The sequence below is a fragment of the Manis pentadactyla genome, chromosome 11, assembly GCF_030020395.1.
Source record: "Manis pentadactyla isolate mManPen7 chromosome 11, mManPen7.hap1, whole genome shotgun sequence".
In the NCBI taxonomy this organism is placed as follows: domain Eukaryota; kingdom Metazoa; phylum Chordata; class Mammalia; order Pholidota; family Manidae; genus Manis; species Manis pentadactyla.
The window spans coordinates 49,513,566-49,534,061 of NC_080029.1; the positions used below are offsets into that span (position 1 = coordinate 49,513,566).

At 34.1% G+C, this 20,496-nt stretch overlaps 1 protein-coding gene across 2 annotated transcripts in view; it reads left to right on the forward strand.

Moving 5' to 3' along the window:
* MAP4K5 (mitogen-activated protein kinase kinase kinase kinase 5) overlaps nucleotides 1-20,496 on the forward strand; it is a 142,611-nt gene that overhangs the window by 92,490 nt on the left and 29,625 nt on the right. For both annotated transcript variants that reach the window (XM_057488474.1, XM_036917343.2), the window contains exons 17-29: nucleotides 4,624-4,666; nucleotides 5,202-5,355; nucleotides 6,260-6,357; nucleotides 6,534-6,575; nucleotides 7,349-7,433; nucleotides 9,737-9,816; nucleotides 10,108-10,168; nucleotides 11,624-11,738; nucleotides 12,087-12,145; nucleotides 14,201-14,304; nucleotides 14,701-14,878; nucleotides 17,739-17,807; nucleotides 19,129-19,221. In XM_057488474.1, the coding sequence (XP_057344457.1) occupies nucleotides 4,624-4,666; nucleotides 5,202-5,355; nucleotides 6,260-6,357; nucleotides 6,534-6,575; nucleotides 7,349-7,433; nucleotides 9,737-9,816; nucleotides 10,108-10,168; nucleotides 11,624-11,738; nucleotides 12,087-12,145; nucleotides 14,201-14,304; nucleotides 14,701-14,878; nucleotides 17,739-17,807; nucleotides 19,129-19,221 (1,181 nt within the window). The remainder of the gene's footprint in view (nucleotides 1-4,623; nucleotides 4,667-5,201; nucleotides 5,356-6,259; nucleotides 6,358-6,533; nucleotides 6,576-7,348; nucleotides 7,434-9,736; nucleotides 9,817-10,107; nucleotides 10,169-11,623; nucleotides 11,739-12,086; nucleotides 12,146-14,200; nucleotides 14,305-14,700; nucleotides 14,879-17,738; nucleotides 17,808-19,128; nucleotides 19,222-20,496) is intronic.

The following is a 20,496-nucleotide window of genomic DNA, read 5'->3' on the forward strand; positions in this document are numbered from 1 at the left end:
CTGTAGATTGCTTTAGGCAAGATGGCCATTTTGACAACATTAATTCTTCCTAGCCAAGAGCATGGGATGAATTTCCATTTACTAGTGTCCTCTTTAATTTCTTTTAAGAGCGTCCTGTAGTTGTCAGGGTATAGGTCTTTCACTTTATTGGTTAGGTTTATTCCTAGATATTTTATTCTTTTTGATGCAATTGTGAATGGAATTGTTTTCCTGATTTCTCTTTCTACTAGTTCATCATTAGTGTATAGGAATGCTACGGATTTCTGTGTATTAATTTTGTATCCCACAGCTTTGCTGAATTCAGATATTAGATCTAATAGTTTTAGAGTGATTCTTTAATGTTTTTTGTGTACAATATCATGTCATCTCAAACAGGGACAGTTTGATTTCTTCCTTGCCAATCTGGATGCCTTTTATTTCCTTGTGTTGTCTGATTGCCATGGCTAGGACCTCCAGAACTATGTTGAATAAAAGTGGGGAGTGTGGGCATCCTTGTCTTGTTCCCGATCTGAAAGGAAAAGCTTTCAGCTTCTCGCTGTTAAGTATAATGTTGGCTGTGGGTTTGTCATATATGGCCTTTATTATGTTGAGGTACTTGCCCTCTATACCCATTTTATTGAGAGCTTTTATCATGAATGGATGTTGAATTTTGTCAAATGCTTTTTCAGCATCTATGGAGATGGTCATGTGGTTTTTGTCCTTCTTTTTGTTGATGTAGTAGTCGATGTTGATGGTTTTTCGAATGTTTTATAATCCTTGCATCCCTGGGATGAATCCCACTTGATCATGATGGATGAACTTTTTGATGTATTTTTAAATTCAGTTTGCTAATATTTTGTTACGGAATTTTGCATCTATGTTCATCAGAGATATTGGTCTGTAATTTTCTTTTTTTGTGTTGTCTTTGCCTGGCTTTGGGAGTATTCCCTCCTCTTCTACTTTTCGGAAAACTTTTAGGAGGATGGCATTAAATCTTCACTAAATGTTTGATAAAATTCAGCAGTTAAGCCATCTGGTCCAGGGATTTTGGTCTTAGGTAGTTTTTGATTGCCAGTTCAATTTCCTTGCTGGTAATTGGTCTATTCAGATTTTCTGTTTCTTCCTTGGTCAGCTTTGGAAGGTTTTATTTTTCTAGAAAGTTGTCCATTTCTTCTAGGTTTTCCAGTTTGTTACCATATAATTCTTCATAGTATTCTCTCATAATTCTTTGTATTTCTGTGGTGTCTGTCATGAGTTTTCCTTTTTCATTTCTGATTCTGTTTATGTGTGTAGACTCTTTTTTTTCTTGATTAGTCTGGCTAGGGGTTTATCTATTTTGTTTATTTTCTCTAAGAACCACCTCCTGCTTTCATTTATTCTTTCTATTGTTTTATTCTTCTCAATTTTATTTATTTCTGCTTTAATCTTTATTATGTCCCTCCTTCTACTGACTTTGGGCCTCATTTGTTCTTCCTTTTCTAGTTTCATTAATTGTGAGTTTAGACTGTTCATTTGGGATTGTTCTTCTTTCCCGAGGTATGCCTGTATTGCAGTATATTTCCCTCTTAGCATGGCCTTGCTGCATCCCACAGATTTTGTTGTTGAAGCATTGTTGTCATTTTTCTCCATATATTGCCTGATATCTGTTTTTATTTGGTCATTGATCCATTGATTATTTAGGAGCATGTTATTTAAGCCTCCATGTGTTTGTGGGCTTTTTCATTTTCTTTGTGTAATTTATTTCTAGTTTCATACCTCTGTGATCTGAGAAACTGGTTGGTTCAATTTCAATCTTTTTGAATTTACTGAGGTTCTTTTTGTGGCTTAGTATGTTATCTATTCTTGAAAAGTGTTCTTTGTGCACTTGAGAAGAATGTGTATCCTGTTGCTTTTGGATGGAGTGTTCTGTAGATGTCCATTAGGTCCATCTTTCTAATATGTTGTTCATTGCTTCTGTCTCTACTTATTTTCTGTCTGGTTGATCTTTCTTTTGGAGTGAGTGGTGTGTTGAAGTCTTCTAAAATGAATGCATTGCATTCTATTTCCCCCGTTAATTCTGTTAGTAGTTGTTTCACATATGTAGGTGATCCTGTGTTGGGTGCATAGATATTTATAACAGTTATTTCCTCTTGTTGGACTGACCCCTTTATCATTATGTAATGTCCTTCTTTGTCTCTTGTGACTTTCTTTGTTTTGAAGTCTATTTTGTCTCATACAAGTACTGCAAATCCTGCTTTTTTCTCCCTGTTAGTTGCATGAAATATCTTTTTCCATTCCTTTACATTCAGTCTGTATATGTCTTTGGGTTTGAAGTGAGTCTTTAGTAGGCAGCATATAGACGGGTCTTGTTTTTTAATATATTCAGTGGCTCTATGTCTTTTGATTGGTGCATTCAGACCATTTACATTTAGCGTGGTTATCGACAGGTATATTCTTATTGCCATTGCAGGCTTTAGATTCATGGTTTCCAAAGGTTCAAGGGTAATTCCCTTACTGTCCAACAGTCTAATTTAACTCACTTCGTGTGCTATTACAATCATAACCTAAAGGTTCTTCTTTTTTTTTTTTCCTCCTTTTACTTCCTCCTCCATTCTTTGTATGTTATGAATCATATTATGTGCTCTTTGTCTATTCCTTGGGTGACATCTATGTAGCCTTAGGAATACTTCCATCTATAAGAGTCCCTCCAAAATGCACTGTAGAAGTGGTTTGTGGGAGGTAAATTCTCTCAACTTTTTCTTATCTGAAAATTGTTTAATCCCTCCTTCAAATTTAAATGATAACCTTGCCATTTATAGTATTCTTGGTTCAAGGCCCTTTTGCTTCATTGCATTAAATATATCATGCCACTCCCTTGTGTTCTGTAAGGTTTCTTTTGAGAAGTCTGATGATAGCCTGATGTGTTTTCCTTTGTATGTGATCTTTGTTCTCTCTCTAGCTGCTTTTAAAAGTCTGTCTTTATCTTTGATCTTTGCCATTTTAATTATTATGTGGCTTGATGTTGTCTTCCTTGGGTCCCTTGTGTTGAGAGATCTGTGTGCCTCCAGGGCCTGAGAGACTATCTCCTTCCCCAGATTGAGGAAGTTTTCAGTAATTACCTCCTCAATGACACTTTCTATCCCTTTTTCTCTCTCTTCTTCTTCCGGTACCCTATAATACGAATATTGTTCCGTTTGGATTGGTCACACAGTTCTCTCAATATTCTTTCATTCTTAGATATTCTTTTTTCTCTCTTTGCCTCAGGTTCTTTGTATTCCTCTTCTCTAATTTCTGTTCCATTTACTGTCTCTTCTACTATATCTGATCTGCTTTTAATCCCTCCATTGTATGTTTCATTTCAGATATGGAATTTCTTAGTGATTGAAAATCTGACTTAAATTCGTTCCTGAGTTCTTGAATATTTTTCTGTACCTCCATAAGATGTTTATGATTTTTATTTTGAACTCTCTTTCATGCAGATTGGTGATTTCAGTTTCATTAGGCCCTTTTTCTGGGTTTTGTGAGATTTGGTCTGAATCATGTTCTTTTGACGTTTTATATTTCTGTGTGGTGCCCACTGGTGCCCAGAAGCTCCAGTCTCTGGAGCTGCTCAGCCCCTAGAATGAGGTTGGGGGGCTGTAGGGGAGCGAAGCTGGTGCCTGGGGTCAGGAAAGATCTGTTCCTGATTCCCATCTGGGGTGCCTGTCTCAAGTGTCAGAGCCAGTGGGCCAGGTACTCAGGTGTAAGCCTCTGTGCTTTCCATCTATAGCTGTTGTAGGCTAAGCCTCCTTCTGGCTGGCCTGACACCAGCACAGTGATTGCTAGTTTGCCAACCGGTGCCGGCAGGCCAGGAGGAAGGTGAAGCAGGCTGTGTGTCACAGTGGGGGGCCTCGGAGCTGAGTTGGCAGCCAGGGGGATGGGGTGCCTGAAGCTCCTCAAAGTTCCCAACCAACTGGGCAGAGTGCTCCCAGACAACCTTGTCCAGCTCTCCCCTCCCCTGCACAGCAAACTCCGTGCAAACCCCGCCCCTTCAGCAGCCCTCTCGCTGCTAGGAAGCCTCTCAAACCGCCTGTCTTTCCCTTGTCCCAGAACGGCCGGGTGTGGATCTACTCCTCCACAAATGGCCACAATCTGTCTCTCAAGCACTCCACCTGTATGAGCTCCCCAATGTCCAGAGCACTACACAGTGTAGGTTTCTGCCCCCAAAGCAGATCTCCAGGGTTCGGTGTTCAGCAGTTCTAGGCTTCCACCCCCTCCCCCGCTTTGTTTCACTTCCTCCCTCCGGTGAGCTGGGGTGGGAGAATGGCTCAGGTCCTGCCCGATAAAGGCTTTCTTTCGTACATTACCCTGTGTTCGTGAGTTCTGCTCTGTTCCTGAGGTCTGCATGCCGTCTGGTTCAGCCTTCTTTCCTGTTGCTGTTTTAGGGTTAGTTGTAACAATTAACTATATTTTCATACTAGTTGTGGTTTTGGGAAGAATTCTCCACCTCACCTCTCACGCCACCATCTTGAATCTCTCCTACCTTTACGTTTTAAAAATATACTGCACCGTTATCTTTCTTTCATATCCCCCAAATATAAACAGACTTTAATGTATATTTAATAGTATCTGTGTTTTATGTTATCATTTATCACCATCTAAACTACATTTTTCTGTTTATATTAGGTCAACCTCAAAACGCGCAGTACCACCTCCCTTACCTCCTAAGGTGAGCTACTTAAAGATTTTAGACAATAAATCCTTTTTAAAATAATAAAATAGAATTTTTAAATAATTTTATTGAATTTGTTCAAAATTCTCTTAAATGTATTTTGATAGAAAGTTTTCAAGAGGAGATTACAAAGATGTAAAATATATATTAAAGAAGATTTCAGGAGAAATACAATATTTTAATAGTTATTAGAAAAAGGCAAAAATAGGTTATTACTCACTTGAGAAAATACTTGATCACATGGAGAGGATCACTTACAGTCCTCATTTATTATTACATTTTGACTTTTTGTAGAATCGTGCTTTTGGGTAAGAGCTGATGAAAAACCATACAGCAAGTTCATACTTGTTTTGGGACAGTAATTCAAATCTTGCTTACTCTGCTTGCTTAGCCCAGTGAATTGTATGAGATAGAACAAAAGGCAAAGGGGCACATCTTTTTCCCCCTAAAGTCTTTGATGCATCATAGTAATGAAATGTTACTGTTTTATATCCAAATTTGTTAAAGTACTTTTGTGTTTTGTTACCACTAGCCAAGGCTAAACAGTTACCCTGATGACAACCTCCTAGATGAAGAAAAGTCATCAACTATAAAACGTTGCCCTGATTTGGAGACCAGAGCTCCCCAGGTTCTGAGAAGACAGAGTAGCCCAATTTGTGGTCCTGCAGCTGAGACTTCCTCTATTGGTATGGCTAGCCCTGGACTACATACAGCTAGATAGTGTGATCTGGGTAAATAAATCAAAGTGAAAACTGAAAAGAAAGCCATTTTGTTCATATTTTAAAGAATGTCTTTCTTTCTTTAGCTAATCTTTTTACTGTTTAAAGCTTCATGAAGCTTCTTTAAAATTCCACATGGATAAGCTATAAATAGAGACCAGTTCAACCCTAATTTGTTCCTTTAGTAAATACTGTGGGATCTAGAATAAATAGATGTTCTTGCCCTCCAGAAGTTCAGGGTCTAGCAGAAGTTATACTCATGTACGGATAACATTACACCAGACCACCTGTATAATGTCTCCTACAATAATTATATGTAATAAAAGATGAGAGATTTCTGAAGGAGGGAAGGATAGGAATAGAGGAGGAAGGCCCTTGTAGAGTATTAAAGGGCTTGGTGAGCCTTCAGTAGGTGGAGCCAGTGGTGACTGGGATTCTTAGAGAACAGAAAAAGAATGAACAAATACACTGAAGCACGGAAATATAAATCATGTTGGAAATACAGTCTAGTATGGTAGAAGTGTAAGCTTTTCGAGTGTGTATACTGGGAGATAGGCTAAATAGGTAAATTGAAGTTCAATTATCAAAGGCCCTGAGTATCAGTAGCAGTAGGTCAGATTTCATTTTTCTCACAATAGGGAAAGACCTATGTTGTCTTCGTGGATTAAAACCACTGCTAAAGATGCAGTGCTGCCTCTACAGAATCTAGAAGAAGGCACAAAATGTATTTTAACTCATCTGGCAGTAGAGAATATTTCTCAGTAAAGGATCATTCAAGTGGAAAACAAGTATTGGGAAGAAGGGGCAATTATTTTTCAAGGAAAGTACTTGCTTATATGGTCATTCAACTTGTAACCATGATTCTCTTTAGGAAATGGTGATGGTATTTCAAAACTGATTAGTGAAAATACAGAAGGATCAGCACAAGCACCACAGTTACCACGAAAAAAGGACAAGCGAGATTTCCCTGTAGGTATCACAGGCATTTGGTAATTAGTTGTAACTAATACTGTATTTATCATTTAAGGGGCATAGCTAGTTAATTCACAAATTTAAGTAACTGAATTTCTAATTGTATGAAGTTTTTTGTTTTTTTTTTTTACAGTTTAAGAGGTCTTACAGTATTATAATTATTTTTCCCACAGAAACCAGTTATCAATGGCCTTCCACCTACCCCAAAAGTACTGGTAAGGAATAATTTTTATCTCCTCAGAAGTAGCAGAAGATTGCTCTCAAGTATGATGAGCAATTGAAAGGAAGGATTCATAAAATACAAAGGCATTAAATGCATTTAGATATACCATGGATCAAATCATGTACCTGAATTTGAGTTGGTTAGTATTTGGAGAGTTTCATTTTTTATAGATATGGGTAGTTGGGTTTTCAGGTTCTACAAAGGCAAATTTAATTTTAATGTGATAATTCAATAGTACTATGTCGTCTCCATTATGTGGATTAAATATTTTTCTACCTCTAAAGCCATGTGAACGATACACAATGAAAAGGAACAGGGAAGCTTATGTTAACTCTTAGTTCTCTGGCCCTTCAGTAGAACCTATCAGTAAGGTGGATCAGTGAATCATATGACTGGAATGCTGTATAAATATTAGTCTTTGTTACCACTATTGAGTTACACTGCATTTATAATCACTATCGTGTTACTTAATAAAATCTTCCATTGTTTCACATTATTAAATGTTAGTCCTAAACATATGTAGTGACTTAAAATTCCTAGACTGTATAGATGTTTTGATAAACTTGATGTCTTTGCCCTAAAATACTGGATCACACAAAGAAAAATATGAGACTCTCTTGGTAAAAAATATAAATCTTATCAAAATAGTAGTTTTGTTTTGTAATGGAACCATAAGTAAATAAGAATCAGTTTAGCATTTCATAATAATACTAGGATTTTCTAAGAATATATAGAATTAATCAAGTCAGCCTTTCTTCCTTTAAGATGGGAGCATGTTTTTCCAAAGTTTTTGATGGCTGCCCTTTGAAAATTAATTGTGCAACATCCTGGATACATCCTGATACAAAAGGTAAAATTTCTTAACTTTATATATATCTTTGATAAAATATTTATTATGGGAAAGGTTCTTTATGATCAGTGAACTGAGGTTGTTTACTTTAAAAATACAACTTTAGAGACTGAATAGTGCAGGTACCTGCAGCAACCTAAATAGGTAAATAGAGTTTTGGCTTACAGTATTAGAATTTAAAAGTGTACAGAAATTGTTCCATATTAAAGGAGACTAGAACTGCAACCATAGTTTGGGTTTTTCTTTTGTATAAGAGGAAAACACTGGGTCAGTCAATAAAGTTAATAACAGTGTTGTTTCAGTGTTAAATTTCCTGATTTTGATCACTGTATTGTGGTTATATCCAACCTTTTTTTTTCTTAAGAAATGTATGCTGAAATATTTAGGAGTAAGGGGGCATCATGCTGGTAGCTTATCTTAAATAGTAAAGAAAACAAAAATGTGTGTGTATGAAGAGAGAAAGAAGGATAAAGCAAAAGTAGTAAATGTTAACATTTATGGAATCTGTGTGAAGGATAGTCAGGAATTCTGTAAGTCTGAAATTCAGCTGGCAAAATAACTATTTGTAAAAATTTAGACTATATTTTTTAAGTGAGGAAGCATAATACATATAGGCAAAAAATTTGGAATCAAATAGATCTGGGTTTGAATTCCTACTTTGTCATTACTTGGTGACTTAGGAAAGATACTTAACACTTCTGGTTCTCAGTGTTACCGTTTATCTCAGTTTTTCCTTTATCTTAATACCCACCTTGTTGCAAGGAAGTAAAGAGCGTCCCTGGATATCTGGGAATTAGCAAACAAATCAGACAATAGAGAGTATTTAGGAAATGTTTGTTTCCACTTCAACATGGTAATAAATATATATCATATAATTTTCTGCTTTGAATGCCACTATTACATAGTATAACAGAATAAAAGTGTTTTTAACAGTAAGGAAATTTTTGTGTGTGTGTGTTTATAACTTTTTATTTTGACATAATTTCAGACTTACGGAAAAGTAAGAAAAATAGTGCGTGAAACTCATATATACTCAGACTTATCAGTTGTTTCTATTTTGCCCCATCTGTTTTGCTATTCCCTATATGTGCATTTTTTTCTGAATCACTTGAGACTGAGTTGGAGACATGCTCCTCTTCCCTTACATTTTAGTTTGTTTTTCCTAGGAACAAGAATCGTCTCTTACATAACCACAATACAATTATAAAGATTAGGAAATTTATTACTAATATACTATTTTTTAATCCACAATCCATATTTAAATTTCATTAATTATCCCAATAGTATCCTTTATTGTCTCGCCCCTCCTTTTTTCCCCCAGTTCAGTATCCAGTTCAGGATCACATGTTGCATTTAACAGCCGTGTCTCTTGAGTCTCTTTCAGTCTGGAACAGTTCTTCAGCCTTTTTTTGTCTCTCTTAATGCCAACATTTTTGAGGATACGTACTTGATAGAGTGTCCTTTAATGTTCACTAGCTTTTCCATTATCAATTAACTCCACTTGCTAATTATTAATTAATTAATTTCCTGAACTAATATGCTAATATGTAGTTAGGGTGGGCATACCTTGAGACTATATTATTATTCTCCTGCTCATCAGACTTTCACTGACTGGTTTTGCCATGTGTTGACAATTCATTATATATTGACAGTTTCCCTTCTTCCCCATTTATTTATGTATTTAGATCATTTGGACTTATGAATTATTTTTTAATTCAGTGTGATGTGATCTATTACTATTATTATTTATTTTAACACTTAAATTGTCCCAGAATTTTTGAGGAGCGGGAGCTCCTATGTTCTTTTGTTTGGTGTGCCCTCTCCATTTTCTGAGTACTTCCTTACTCTTGGCATAGCAAAATTTCTAGGATCATCTTACACTTTCCTTGCCCCAGAACTGGAATCATTCTTTTCTCTAAGAAGCCCTGGTTCTTTTTAGTCAAAAATAGTATTTAGAAATGTGCTTTATAATTTCTACCTTTAGTTTTCTTGTTCAGTGAGTATTTGAGATATCTGGCAAAAATACATAGCTATAATTAGAAATCTTAAGATATGAAAATTGTGTTTTAAAAGGAAGGATTCTCTAGTAAGATAAATCCAGAGTGAGTTAGTATTATTTGCTTTTAAAAATAAAGAAAAGAATTGGGAAAAGATGAAGGAGGCAAGAATTTTGGAAAATAATTTTTCTATAAGTGTGAGTGGCTGTTTAACTCTTAAATGCCATTTAAGCATACAGCCATTATTTTAGTGAATGATTTCAGAAAATGATAGTAAATTCTGGTGATTTATCTCAACTATTTTAGATCAGTACATTATTTTTGGAACCGAAGATGGTATTTACACATTGAATCTCAACGAGTTACATGAGGCAACAATGGAACAGGTAATTTAGGAGTTTTAACTTAAGAAATTAGTTGGGTAAATTGAATAATAAAAGAAGTATCATAAATCAATTTATGTGGACCTCAGTTTTAACTTTTATGAGTTAAATAGGTAAAGGGGTGAAATTGTATTTACATATTCACATTGAAACATTTTTTTCTGTAAGAGTGGGTGATTTACTGAAAAATAGAAAGTAGTTATTTTTATACTATTTCAGACTTAGAATTTAGAGGTTAAGGGGTAATGGAATGAAAATTAGACAGTTTTATTTAGCTTCTTTTTTTCTTTATAGTTATTTCCACGGAAATGTACTTGGCTCTATGTTATCAATAATACTTTAATGTCACTATCAGGTATGTATATGATAGGTATGTCATTATGAATTGCATAATTTTTAAAATGTCATTTTCATAATTTTAAGTGTGTTTGTGTTTGTGTGTGTGTATGCATATATAATTTGAACTCTTCTACTAACTATTGCCTAACAGAGATTCTTCAGGAATTTGTATATTTGAGCTCATGACAGTGTTTATATTTGATTATGCATTAATGGCTTCTAAAAAGCTAGGGTCCTCAAAAGAGTACTTAATCTCTTTGATTTTAATTGTGCTTCCCCCAATGTTCTTTTAACAAAATATTAGTATACTACATTACTATTATGAAAATAAACTGAATTCTGTTTGAGTTAACAATTCTGAATTATGTACATATAAAAATCATTTTCCTCTAACTCTTTTACTGCTTTTATCCCTACTCATACCTGTCTTTGAAAAGAAGCTTAAAACCACACAGAATACACCTTATGTATTGATTAAATAACTACAGGAAAACCAGGAAAAGTTAGCCTATAAATTAGTTCTTTCCAGTATCTATTTAAAATGACTCATAAAACTGAATGAAGATTGGTAGCAGTTAAAGAGAAATAGGAGAAACTATTGTTATTCTTAAGAGTCTGCGTTTGTGTGGATGTGCACATGTGTGCTTAGCTGCCTAGCTGGGTAGGTAGGTAGCTATGTATATAGGGTGAATAGAGAGAGGAAGGGTAGTATAGTATCAGGCAGAATGTTTGCATTATGAGAAAATAAAGAGAATTTTGTTGAGGATTAGGAAAATATAGTTTTTTGCTTTCTAACAGTAAAATGATAAATACTGTCTTTGTCTTGTTATAGTAGCATACCATTTACATTAAAGTATCAGGAGAAGATGTTTACTAAATTTCCCCCTGCTTAACCCAGCTGTGGTTTTGATTATATGAAAGTTGTAGCCCTGTTTTCCTTATATAATGGCATAGATATTAGTTTTCTTTTCTTAGTATATCTGTCTGCTATACTTAAGACTTCATTCACAATCAGTTTTAATCCAAGGTAATTTGATAAATTATTGATAAATAGGTCTATCTCAGAAAGATAATATAATATTTTTTACAGAATTTTCCATGTTATGCTAAAATAATCACATGTGTATCTTTGTAACTAAATCCATTGCACAACGATGTTTAACAATTTTCGTTTCTATTCTGGCTTCCTTAAAGTTTACATATATTCTGCCCAGATCACCTATTAGTCGTATTATACCTAATTTGTATAGTAGGTAACACAGTTATCTACTTTCTTAAAACTCATTTACCTATCTTTCAAAATGGTATTAACTGGGTTTTTTGTTTGTTTTGTATGTGTTTTTTTATTTTGCTTGGCTTTTGAATATTTCTGGACTCCATTTTAGAAGGTAATTTGTGTTTTCTTTTTCTTGAAATTGTATTTCTCTGCTGTAAATGATTCTAATAAAAATAACATGTTTCTCCTTTATAGGAAAAACCTTTCAACTGTACTCTCATAATCTTATAGCTTTGTTTGAACAAGCCAAAAAACCAGGATTGGCTGCCCATATTCAAACTCATAGGTTTCCAGACCGCATACTACCAAGGTACAAAATATTTTGATTCTTTTGGGGATGAAAGGAATTAACATCTATTTTTAAAACAGCTGATGTTCCTCACAAGCTTCCTTGGTCTTAAATTTGAAAGATAGTTTGTACTAAAGTACATGCCCTCTAGAATTCCTTAACTTGACTGTCCTTAAGAATCACCTGTAGAAGTTTTATAATACAGATTCCCCAGACCCTGCCTCATTCCTATAAAATCAAATAGTTTGGGGTCAGAGTCCAAGACAATTTTTTTAAAGCTCCTTGACTGGTTCTAATACAACTGATTCACAGATCACTGGGAACCACTGCAGTAGAGTAGAGTACATTTACATTGTCCTATGTTTTCAGAAAGTTCGCTTTAACAACAAAGATTCCAGATACAAAAGGCTGCCACAAATGTTGCATAGGTAAGTAAATGCTATTTCTCAACTGGATAGTTAGAACTTTTAATATCTTTAAAATTATCTGAAGAGTCTTGTAGTATCAATAGAAAGAAAGGTAGGCTTTATGTTTGCTTTTAATAAGGAGTTAAGGGGCCATTAATTGAAGTATAAAAATGTATAGCAGAACATGGCATAAAAATGCTTGGAGATAGTAACCCTAATGCTTTCTCAGAGGAAACTGTAAGGTTTTTTAACCACAGTCCCTGAGGTGGTATTTCTGCTGAGATCCTAGTTTTCATTTATTTAATACTTTCACTTATTTAATAGTTACTGCTTAGTGCTTTATGAACATTATTATTACAGGAATTTAGCCAACTATGATGTTAGAGGGAACAGTCCACACAAGACCACCCTCACTTCTGATACCAATTGCAAGTTCTGGGGGTTCCCAAAACCATCCTCATGTTCAGAAATTAGCCAGAAAAATCACAGAACTACTCACTGAAAGTGGTTCTAATTATGGTTATGGTTTAATATAGGAAAAGGATATAGATTAAAATCAGCCAAGGGAAGAATACATAGAGCAGAGTCCAGAAATAGTACTAAATGTAGAGCTTCTATTGCCCTCTCTCCGTGGAGGAATTGACAGCGTTACTTTTCTGGCAATGATGTGTGATGATACACATGGAGTATTGACACCCAAGGTAGCTTACTCAAGCCTCAGCATCCAGAGTTTTTATTAAGGCACCATAACATAGGCATGATTGACTGTCCACAAGGCTGATCTGGGTATCCACTCCCACTGGAGGTCAACTGATACTGTATGACCCAAAGCTCCTACCCCAAATCACATTGTTGGTCTTTCTGGCATGACCATCACTCACCCTAAGACTATCCAGTGTTGCCAGTTCCCACTCTGAATCGTACTGTTAAGCTATCCAGTAAACTCATGGCTCCAGGCAAACAAAAGACACTGCAATCAGGCACGACCTTCCTGAAGCTTAGAGATTACCTCTCAATAGGCAAGACAAAGGCTAGACCTCTTTGGGGGCAAGGTTAAATTCTATACTGTGTAACTCTCTCATTTAAACCATCAAACAACCTCATGATACTTGTTATGTCACTAGTAAGTAACAGAACCTGGGATCAGACCTGGTCCATGACCTCAGATCCTAGCTTCCTGTTAATTCTTTTTGTTTAATCACTGAGTTTACACATTGATCTTCATGCTGCAGAATTCCACAGCATACTTTCAGGTTACAAGCAAATTTCAAGAGCATTTTTCTAGGGGGAATCAGGCCCATATATCTTATCAGATTCCCACGATCTATGCCTCAAGAAAGTTCTAGAAGCTTACAGTCTATGATACACACTTATTAAGTGTTTTAAGATAGAGCTTATTACAAATAACTACTCATATCAGTATATATTATTGTTGATAAGAGTCAAATTGGGGAGAAGGAAAGACCAATATGAGTTTTTGTAAATTTGAGTCAAGGATAAAATATAAAATAATTAGTTATTTTTCTCTTGTCTTAAGTAGACAGCTGTCAACTACTGTACCAAAAATTAAATCAGATTTCACGTGCCCCCTAGACCTTCTTGTCAGAATTCGCTCTTTCCGTGTATTTAAGCAGCTCTTCAGGTTGCATACTATTTTAGATGTTTTAGTGCTTAAACTATTATTCATGTAAAAAATTCCTATATTTAAGAACCTAGTATTGTAAAGATGTTTAGAAGTAAATGTATGTAATTTAAAATTGAAATAAGAAAGTGAAAAGGAAAGGGAAACAAGCACATCTTTTTTTTTCCTTTCTGCCCACCCTTAAAATCCTAATGAACAGAAACAACAATTTTCCTTTATCAGCTAAATAATCACCTCAGTAGTTTCTTCTTCCATCCACATTTTGGTATCAATCGCAAGGCATATTTCAGTGCTTTTTCCCCATATATTAGGACTGCCTTTATAAAGAAACCTAAGTTACCTTTTAGATGAGTATAGCTCAGTTGTTGCTTTTTATGTTTTCATGTAAAGATATTTGATGTTTTGGGTGTCTGTCTTGTTTTGTTTCTTTCCAGTCAGAAACCCTTACACGGGACATAAATACCTCTGTGGAGCTTTACAGTCTGGAATTGTTTTACTTCAGTGGTATGAGCCAATGCAAAAATTCATGTTGATAAAGGTATATATTACTTTGTTTACATTTCTCTTCTTTAGAAATCACTAACATATAACTGAAGCTAAAATTATAAGAAACCATTGATAGTATCTAGGGTCAGCATTTTATAGTTATTTAAATGCATTTATTTGGTTTAGGAGTTTTTGAGTTCTTATTAAGATTTCCTCTTTAATTTGTTAATAAACTTCCAGCTGCATCACAGCCATAAAGATGAACGTGGCCAATTCTCTAAAACATATTTTTATAGAACACTCATCCTTATCATGATCATTTTAGAGGTAGTCCTTTTTTGGAATTAAATCAATCAAGAAAATGAAAGCCTTTCTATTGACTTTATTCAATAACAGTATGGATGGGGAGATTGTTTCTAAATTAAACTTCTTTGGGTTTTTTTTGCAGCACTTTGATTTTCCTTTGCCAAGTCCTTTGAATGTTTTTGAAATGCTGGTAATACCAGAACAGGAATACCCTATGGTCTGTGTAGCTATTAGCAAGGGCACTGAGTCAAATCAAGTAGTTCAGTTTGAGACAATCAATTTGAACTCTGCATCTTCGTGGTTTACAGAAATCGGTGCAGGTAAGCGTTTTTTACCTTACGTTGAAGTATTGATGCTTTTGTATACAAAAGAAGCAGAATAGGTTCAACCAGTGTGGGCTTATTCAAACAAAAATTCAGAATGTAGTTTCCTAAGTAAAAACCCAGAGTATCATGTACATACAGTTTATGATCCCTGTTTGCTCCAGGAAATTTGATACAAATTATTTTACCAAGGAAAATTTTAATGATTCCTAACATTAAAGGTCTTAGTTGTCAGATAATCTTCAGATTTACCAAATAATTAAGTTTTCTAAGATACATTTCAAGTTTTATCAATTTATAAGCAGAGATTTACCATTTTTTCTATCAGTTCTTTTCCTCCACACTTTGTAGAATTATTGAGTTTGAGTACTTTTCTGCATAAAACTTATCATGTGTGGCCTCCAAGGAAATATCTCTTGTACTTGCTGAGAATGATTCATTAGCTTAGGATTTTATCAAACATATCTTAGTGAAAGCTCTGAAAAGGTTAGGAGGTCTATTCTCAAACTTAAAAATTGGAACAAATTCATTCAATAACTCACTTTTAAAATCTACATAATAAATGAAATGGAGTCTTCATTTTACCAGTTTACTGTTCATTGTGCAAGTGTATTTTATGATCATTTGTAACCCCAGGTTTATCAAGCCATTTTTACTTAGGAATAAGGAAGCTTTACTTACAGCTATTTTGTTACTGGCCACTGTTAAATTCTTTATCACCTTGTAGAGAAATCTGTTACAAGTATCATAAGTTTAATGGTTCTTTGACTTTGATCATATATAGGCTAAATTATAAGAATTCTTTATACAGTCCAACTATTGAAGTTAATGTAGAACCACACTAATGTAACTTTCAGATTAAGAATCAGTATGATTCTTAACCAGTGGTGTCCTGGTAATGTTGAACAAAAGGCTGTTACAGCTTCAGAGAAGCCTTAAGTTTTTGCAGTTGCCTATTCCTGTGGTACAAATACTTCCACCATAGCTAATTTCAAATACTAACCTGATGTCATCTGGCTCACAAAATTCCTGAAAATTTAACAGCCCAGTTTAAGCCAGTTCCATTATTCACTGGACTATGATTACTTTCTTTATTGATCAAATCATAATTTCCAGTAGACTAAAATAGTAATGTATTCGGTACCCTCCCAGTCCCACCTGCACCCTGCCTTTTAAATTTATTGTTTAATGCCTTTGGTTGAGTGAGATGCATACCCTCTTGATCTAGTTAACAGAAAGGTGCAAATGACATTGTTTTATTATCATGAAATATAAGCAGCCCAAATAGAAACATGATCCTTTTATGTCATTACTGCTAAAAAAGAAGGGTTATTCAAACACTTAGATCATTTTTGGCAGGCTGTCCCAACTTTTTTTAACTGGTGGTATATAATTATAGTATAGAGCAAGTCATTTTTTCATACATTTATCTAATGTGTCCTTTCAACCATTTTCTTCTGTATGATACATTAGGAAGTTACAGTGTTCAAGGCTAGATATTCATTTTGTCCTCTCGAATTTGAGAGGTGGGGCTAGAGGGGTTTTTTTGTTTTGTTTTCATATAATGCCAAAGGTATACTGTCCTATCCACTTTTAACACATTGTCTAGTTGAAAATCAAATTAGATCCAAAATTACTTCCTGAGAGCCAAGTCTCTGCCTGAAGGTAACATTCACATCAGGGGCAAGCAGAAGTTATCCTTATTAGGCTTCTCCATTTTCACAAATGATTGTTAATCCACTTCCCACTTGTGTCAATCATTGTTGAGACCATATCTTGATTTGGCAAACATTTGTAACAATTCAGGTGAACTCCTATTCCAAGATTCTTTTAGTCTTAGTCTGATTTGTTATTACAATATCTTTATTTCCAAGGTTGGTGCTTAGCATATGATCAGGACTCAATAAATACTTGTTAAGTAATGCATTAATACTGATTTTATAGAGGAAAAAACGACTTTTTGGAGTGTTCCCTGAGGGACCAACAGGTAGTAATTCTTTCGATCTGGATTCTTTACTATGTATAAGGAAACACCCCAAAATAATACATAGAATTTTGTGTTTATGTTCAAACGTTTAGTTTTTAAGGGAGAGGATCTATGGGCTTCCCAAGAGTTAAGAATGACTGCTCTAAAATATCTAAAATCTTTTCTTAGATTCAGCTAGTCTGCTCAAGCAATCTGAGTGACTAAATTGAATTGTTTTACCAAAAATGTTTGCAAAAAAGCCATCATCTAATTAGCAGATGCTAAAAAAGCAACCCTGTAAATAGCAACAAAGTGATGAAAGTTGCTTCCTGCCAAGATGTTGACTATTAATACTGTTCATTATATTACTGGGTGTCCTCTTAATAAAGAGGACACACACACACACACACACACACACACACCAAACACTAGGAAAATTTCTCTCTGATCGTTTCATTAATCCTTTTGCTTTTTCTGAAGTACTGTTTTTTTTATCTCTAGGGGCACTTTGATTCACCTAATATTGTTTCCATCTTCCCCTTGGCTCTTGTAAAATGCAGAGCAAAAGCATACATCTTAGTTTCTTCCCCATATTTATCTCTTGCTCATTTTATTTTTGTATCTTGCCTTTATAAAACTAGCTCAGGTATTAATTAAATGTAATAGTCAACTTTTCTCAACTCCATGCTTAGGGTTTACATTTATTCAGTTAAGCTGACCTACATACATTTTCTGAAAAGATAATGTATCATTGAAAAATATAATTTCTGTGTTAAATTTCAAAGACTAGTTTTCAATCACAGAAAAAGTCAAAATTTGTGTTTCTTTTCTAAATTCTAGTTTTGAAAGCAGTTTGTGTGACTAACCATAACCTTGTTTTTTTCCCCTAAGGCAGCCAACAGTTAGATTCCATTCATGTAACACAGTTGGAGAGAGATACCGTTTTAGTGTGTTTAGATAGTAAGTACTATTTAAAATTTATTCTGAATATATAACTTAATAGAACAGATACTTTCATGGTATTGATTTTCAACTATAATTTAGTATTTTCACTTTTTCATCTTAAGAGGCCTTGTTTTACTGATGTAAAACCTAAATTGGTTACAGATGCAGTAATTAGTTTGTCAATACTAGCCTCTGTGACTTTTTTCTTTATTCTGTTTTGCCTACTCAGAAATATTATATTAGAACAGTTTGCTGTAAGCTTGGGGTAAAATTCTGAATAAAGCTATTCTGAAAGTTTTTTTCATTAATTCATTGTTAATGAAAACTAGTAGTATTACTAGTATGGTCACTTTTAGTTGTATAGTACTTATGTACTTTTGTTACCATGTCAGAGAGAGATTCTAATGTACAGATAGATTTGACACCTTCACTTGATGGCTGTGATTCTTTTGATGCAGGGAGAGATGTTATTAATACAAGTGTGCTGTACTGTAAGCAGTAGAGAGGCAAAAATAACCCTTTAACAACAGGTTATTATTGCAAAGCTTTACAAACAAAGCACTGTAGTTCTTAAAATCTACCTTATTTTTAAAATTGTTTAAAACCTTTGATTAACTAGTCATTTCATGTCCCAATTATTCAAGGTAAATTGAAAGATAACTTTCTTCAGAGTTTTTTCTTTTTAAGGGAACAGTGTAAGACCAAAAATGAGCCATCAACTACACAATGTAAATTGGTTTTAGTAAGCAACATCGGAGTTAGGCCTATAATCACAAATCATGGTAAATAGATGACAAAGCAATGCAAAGTGAAGGCATCTCCACGTCAGAGCTAAGATAGTTAAATGCAAAAGCAAATAGATGAAAGGGAAATAGGATTATTTATGTATACTTCCCATCCCAGAGTTTTGTTATGAAGAAATTTAGAGTACTATTTGTTGCCCCCATGTACTTTCGTAGACAATCATATGCTCAAGTAATGAATTACTGTAAATATTACTTAACTGTATATTGTTTATAAGAAAAAAAACTTACTGCTAAATACAGCCACGTTGAAGGAAACATTGTACTTCTTAAAAAAATGAGAATATAAATGTTCAATATATATGACATAAAAATGGGAAAAATAGCAGTGGAATTGCCATGTACCAAAGGAGGCACTCTTACAGTATATCTTATAAAACATTTTAATGACCTTACTGGGCATGCTTGAATGAGGATAAATAATTAAACTTTAGTAAAAATTATTCTATGTCCATGTAAAATCCACATATCAAGTTACATTTATTTTAGCAGATTGGCTTTCCCAGTCTTGACTTTTTTTTTCCTTTTTTAAGAATTTGTAAAAATTGTAAATCTACAAGGAATACTTAAATCAAGTAAGAAACTGGCCTCTGAGCTAAGTTTTGATTTTCGCATTGAATCTGTAGGTAAGTCTCCTTTTTAAAATAATGCATTTAGAATACTTGATTTTTTTTGTCCATTCTGTACTTAGGGTTGTCTAGACCAAGCACTGTCTATCTCATGGAATTTTCTGTAATACAGAAATATTCTCTGTGCCCTTAAATACAGTAGTCATTAACCACATCTGTTAAGTATTTGAAACACACCTAGTGCTACATTTTAATTTTACTTTTTAAAATTTTAATGTAAATAGCCACATGTGGCTAGTTGCTGTCATATTGGACAGTGCAGGTCTAAAACATAGTAAGTCTTTTATTGTTGTTTCCTATTTAAAATGTGAAATCATTTTTTAAATTTCTCTGTTGTTCCCTTTGCTGCCTCAAGTGAATTATCCTTCTCCCAATTCTTTTCAAATCATGAAGGTATTTGTGTGTTGTGATTAACAGTGTCAGATATACTGTAATTCTTTGCCGTGTAAGATTCTGGTTGGTGTGTGTTGATGGTTATTACTTTTAGGTCTATTTATATATATAAATAACAAGTTTCCCACAGGACTTGGAAACCAATATGCCATTTTAACTTGTTTCCTTGTCAGTGAGTGTGTTATGCTGTAAATCTCATTGGTTTTATGATAAAAATTACTATAATTGTTTGCATCCTCATTGATTATGTCAGTAAGTATTTTCCCCAGGGGTGACAGAAACTGTGAAAAAGAAATACCATGGCTAGGAATATTTTAACCAATTTATAATACAGTTCCACCATAAGTCAAAAATAGTAAAACAAACTTGGCAATTTTTATTTGGGCCATAAAATAGTAATATATTCTATAATTACAGCTGAATAACATGGGTTTCAACTGTGTGGGTCCACTTACATGCAGATTTTTTTCAATATATTAGAAAGTATTTTGGAGATTTGCAGCAGTTTGAAAAGCATTTTCTTTTCTCTAGTTTTATTATAAGAATGAAATATACAATACATATACAAAGTATTTGTTAATTGTTCTGTTACTAGTAAAGCTACTGGTCAAAATTAGGCTATTAGTATTTCAGTTTTAGGGGAGCCAAAATTATATCTGTATATTTTGCTGTGAGGGGATTGGAACCCCTAACCCCTGTGTTCTTCAAGGGTCAACTGTAAATATATACACTTTTAAAAATGGGTTTCTTGTTATTTAGAAAGTTTTTTGTTTATTTTTAATATTGTAATAGTTTTTCAACTGGAGTTTTATCCTACCACAAAGTACATTAATCTTCTTTATAAACATCTTAGATGAAAGCAATTTCCTTATGACTGGA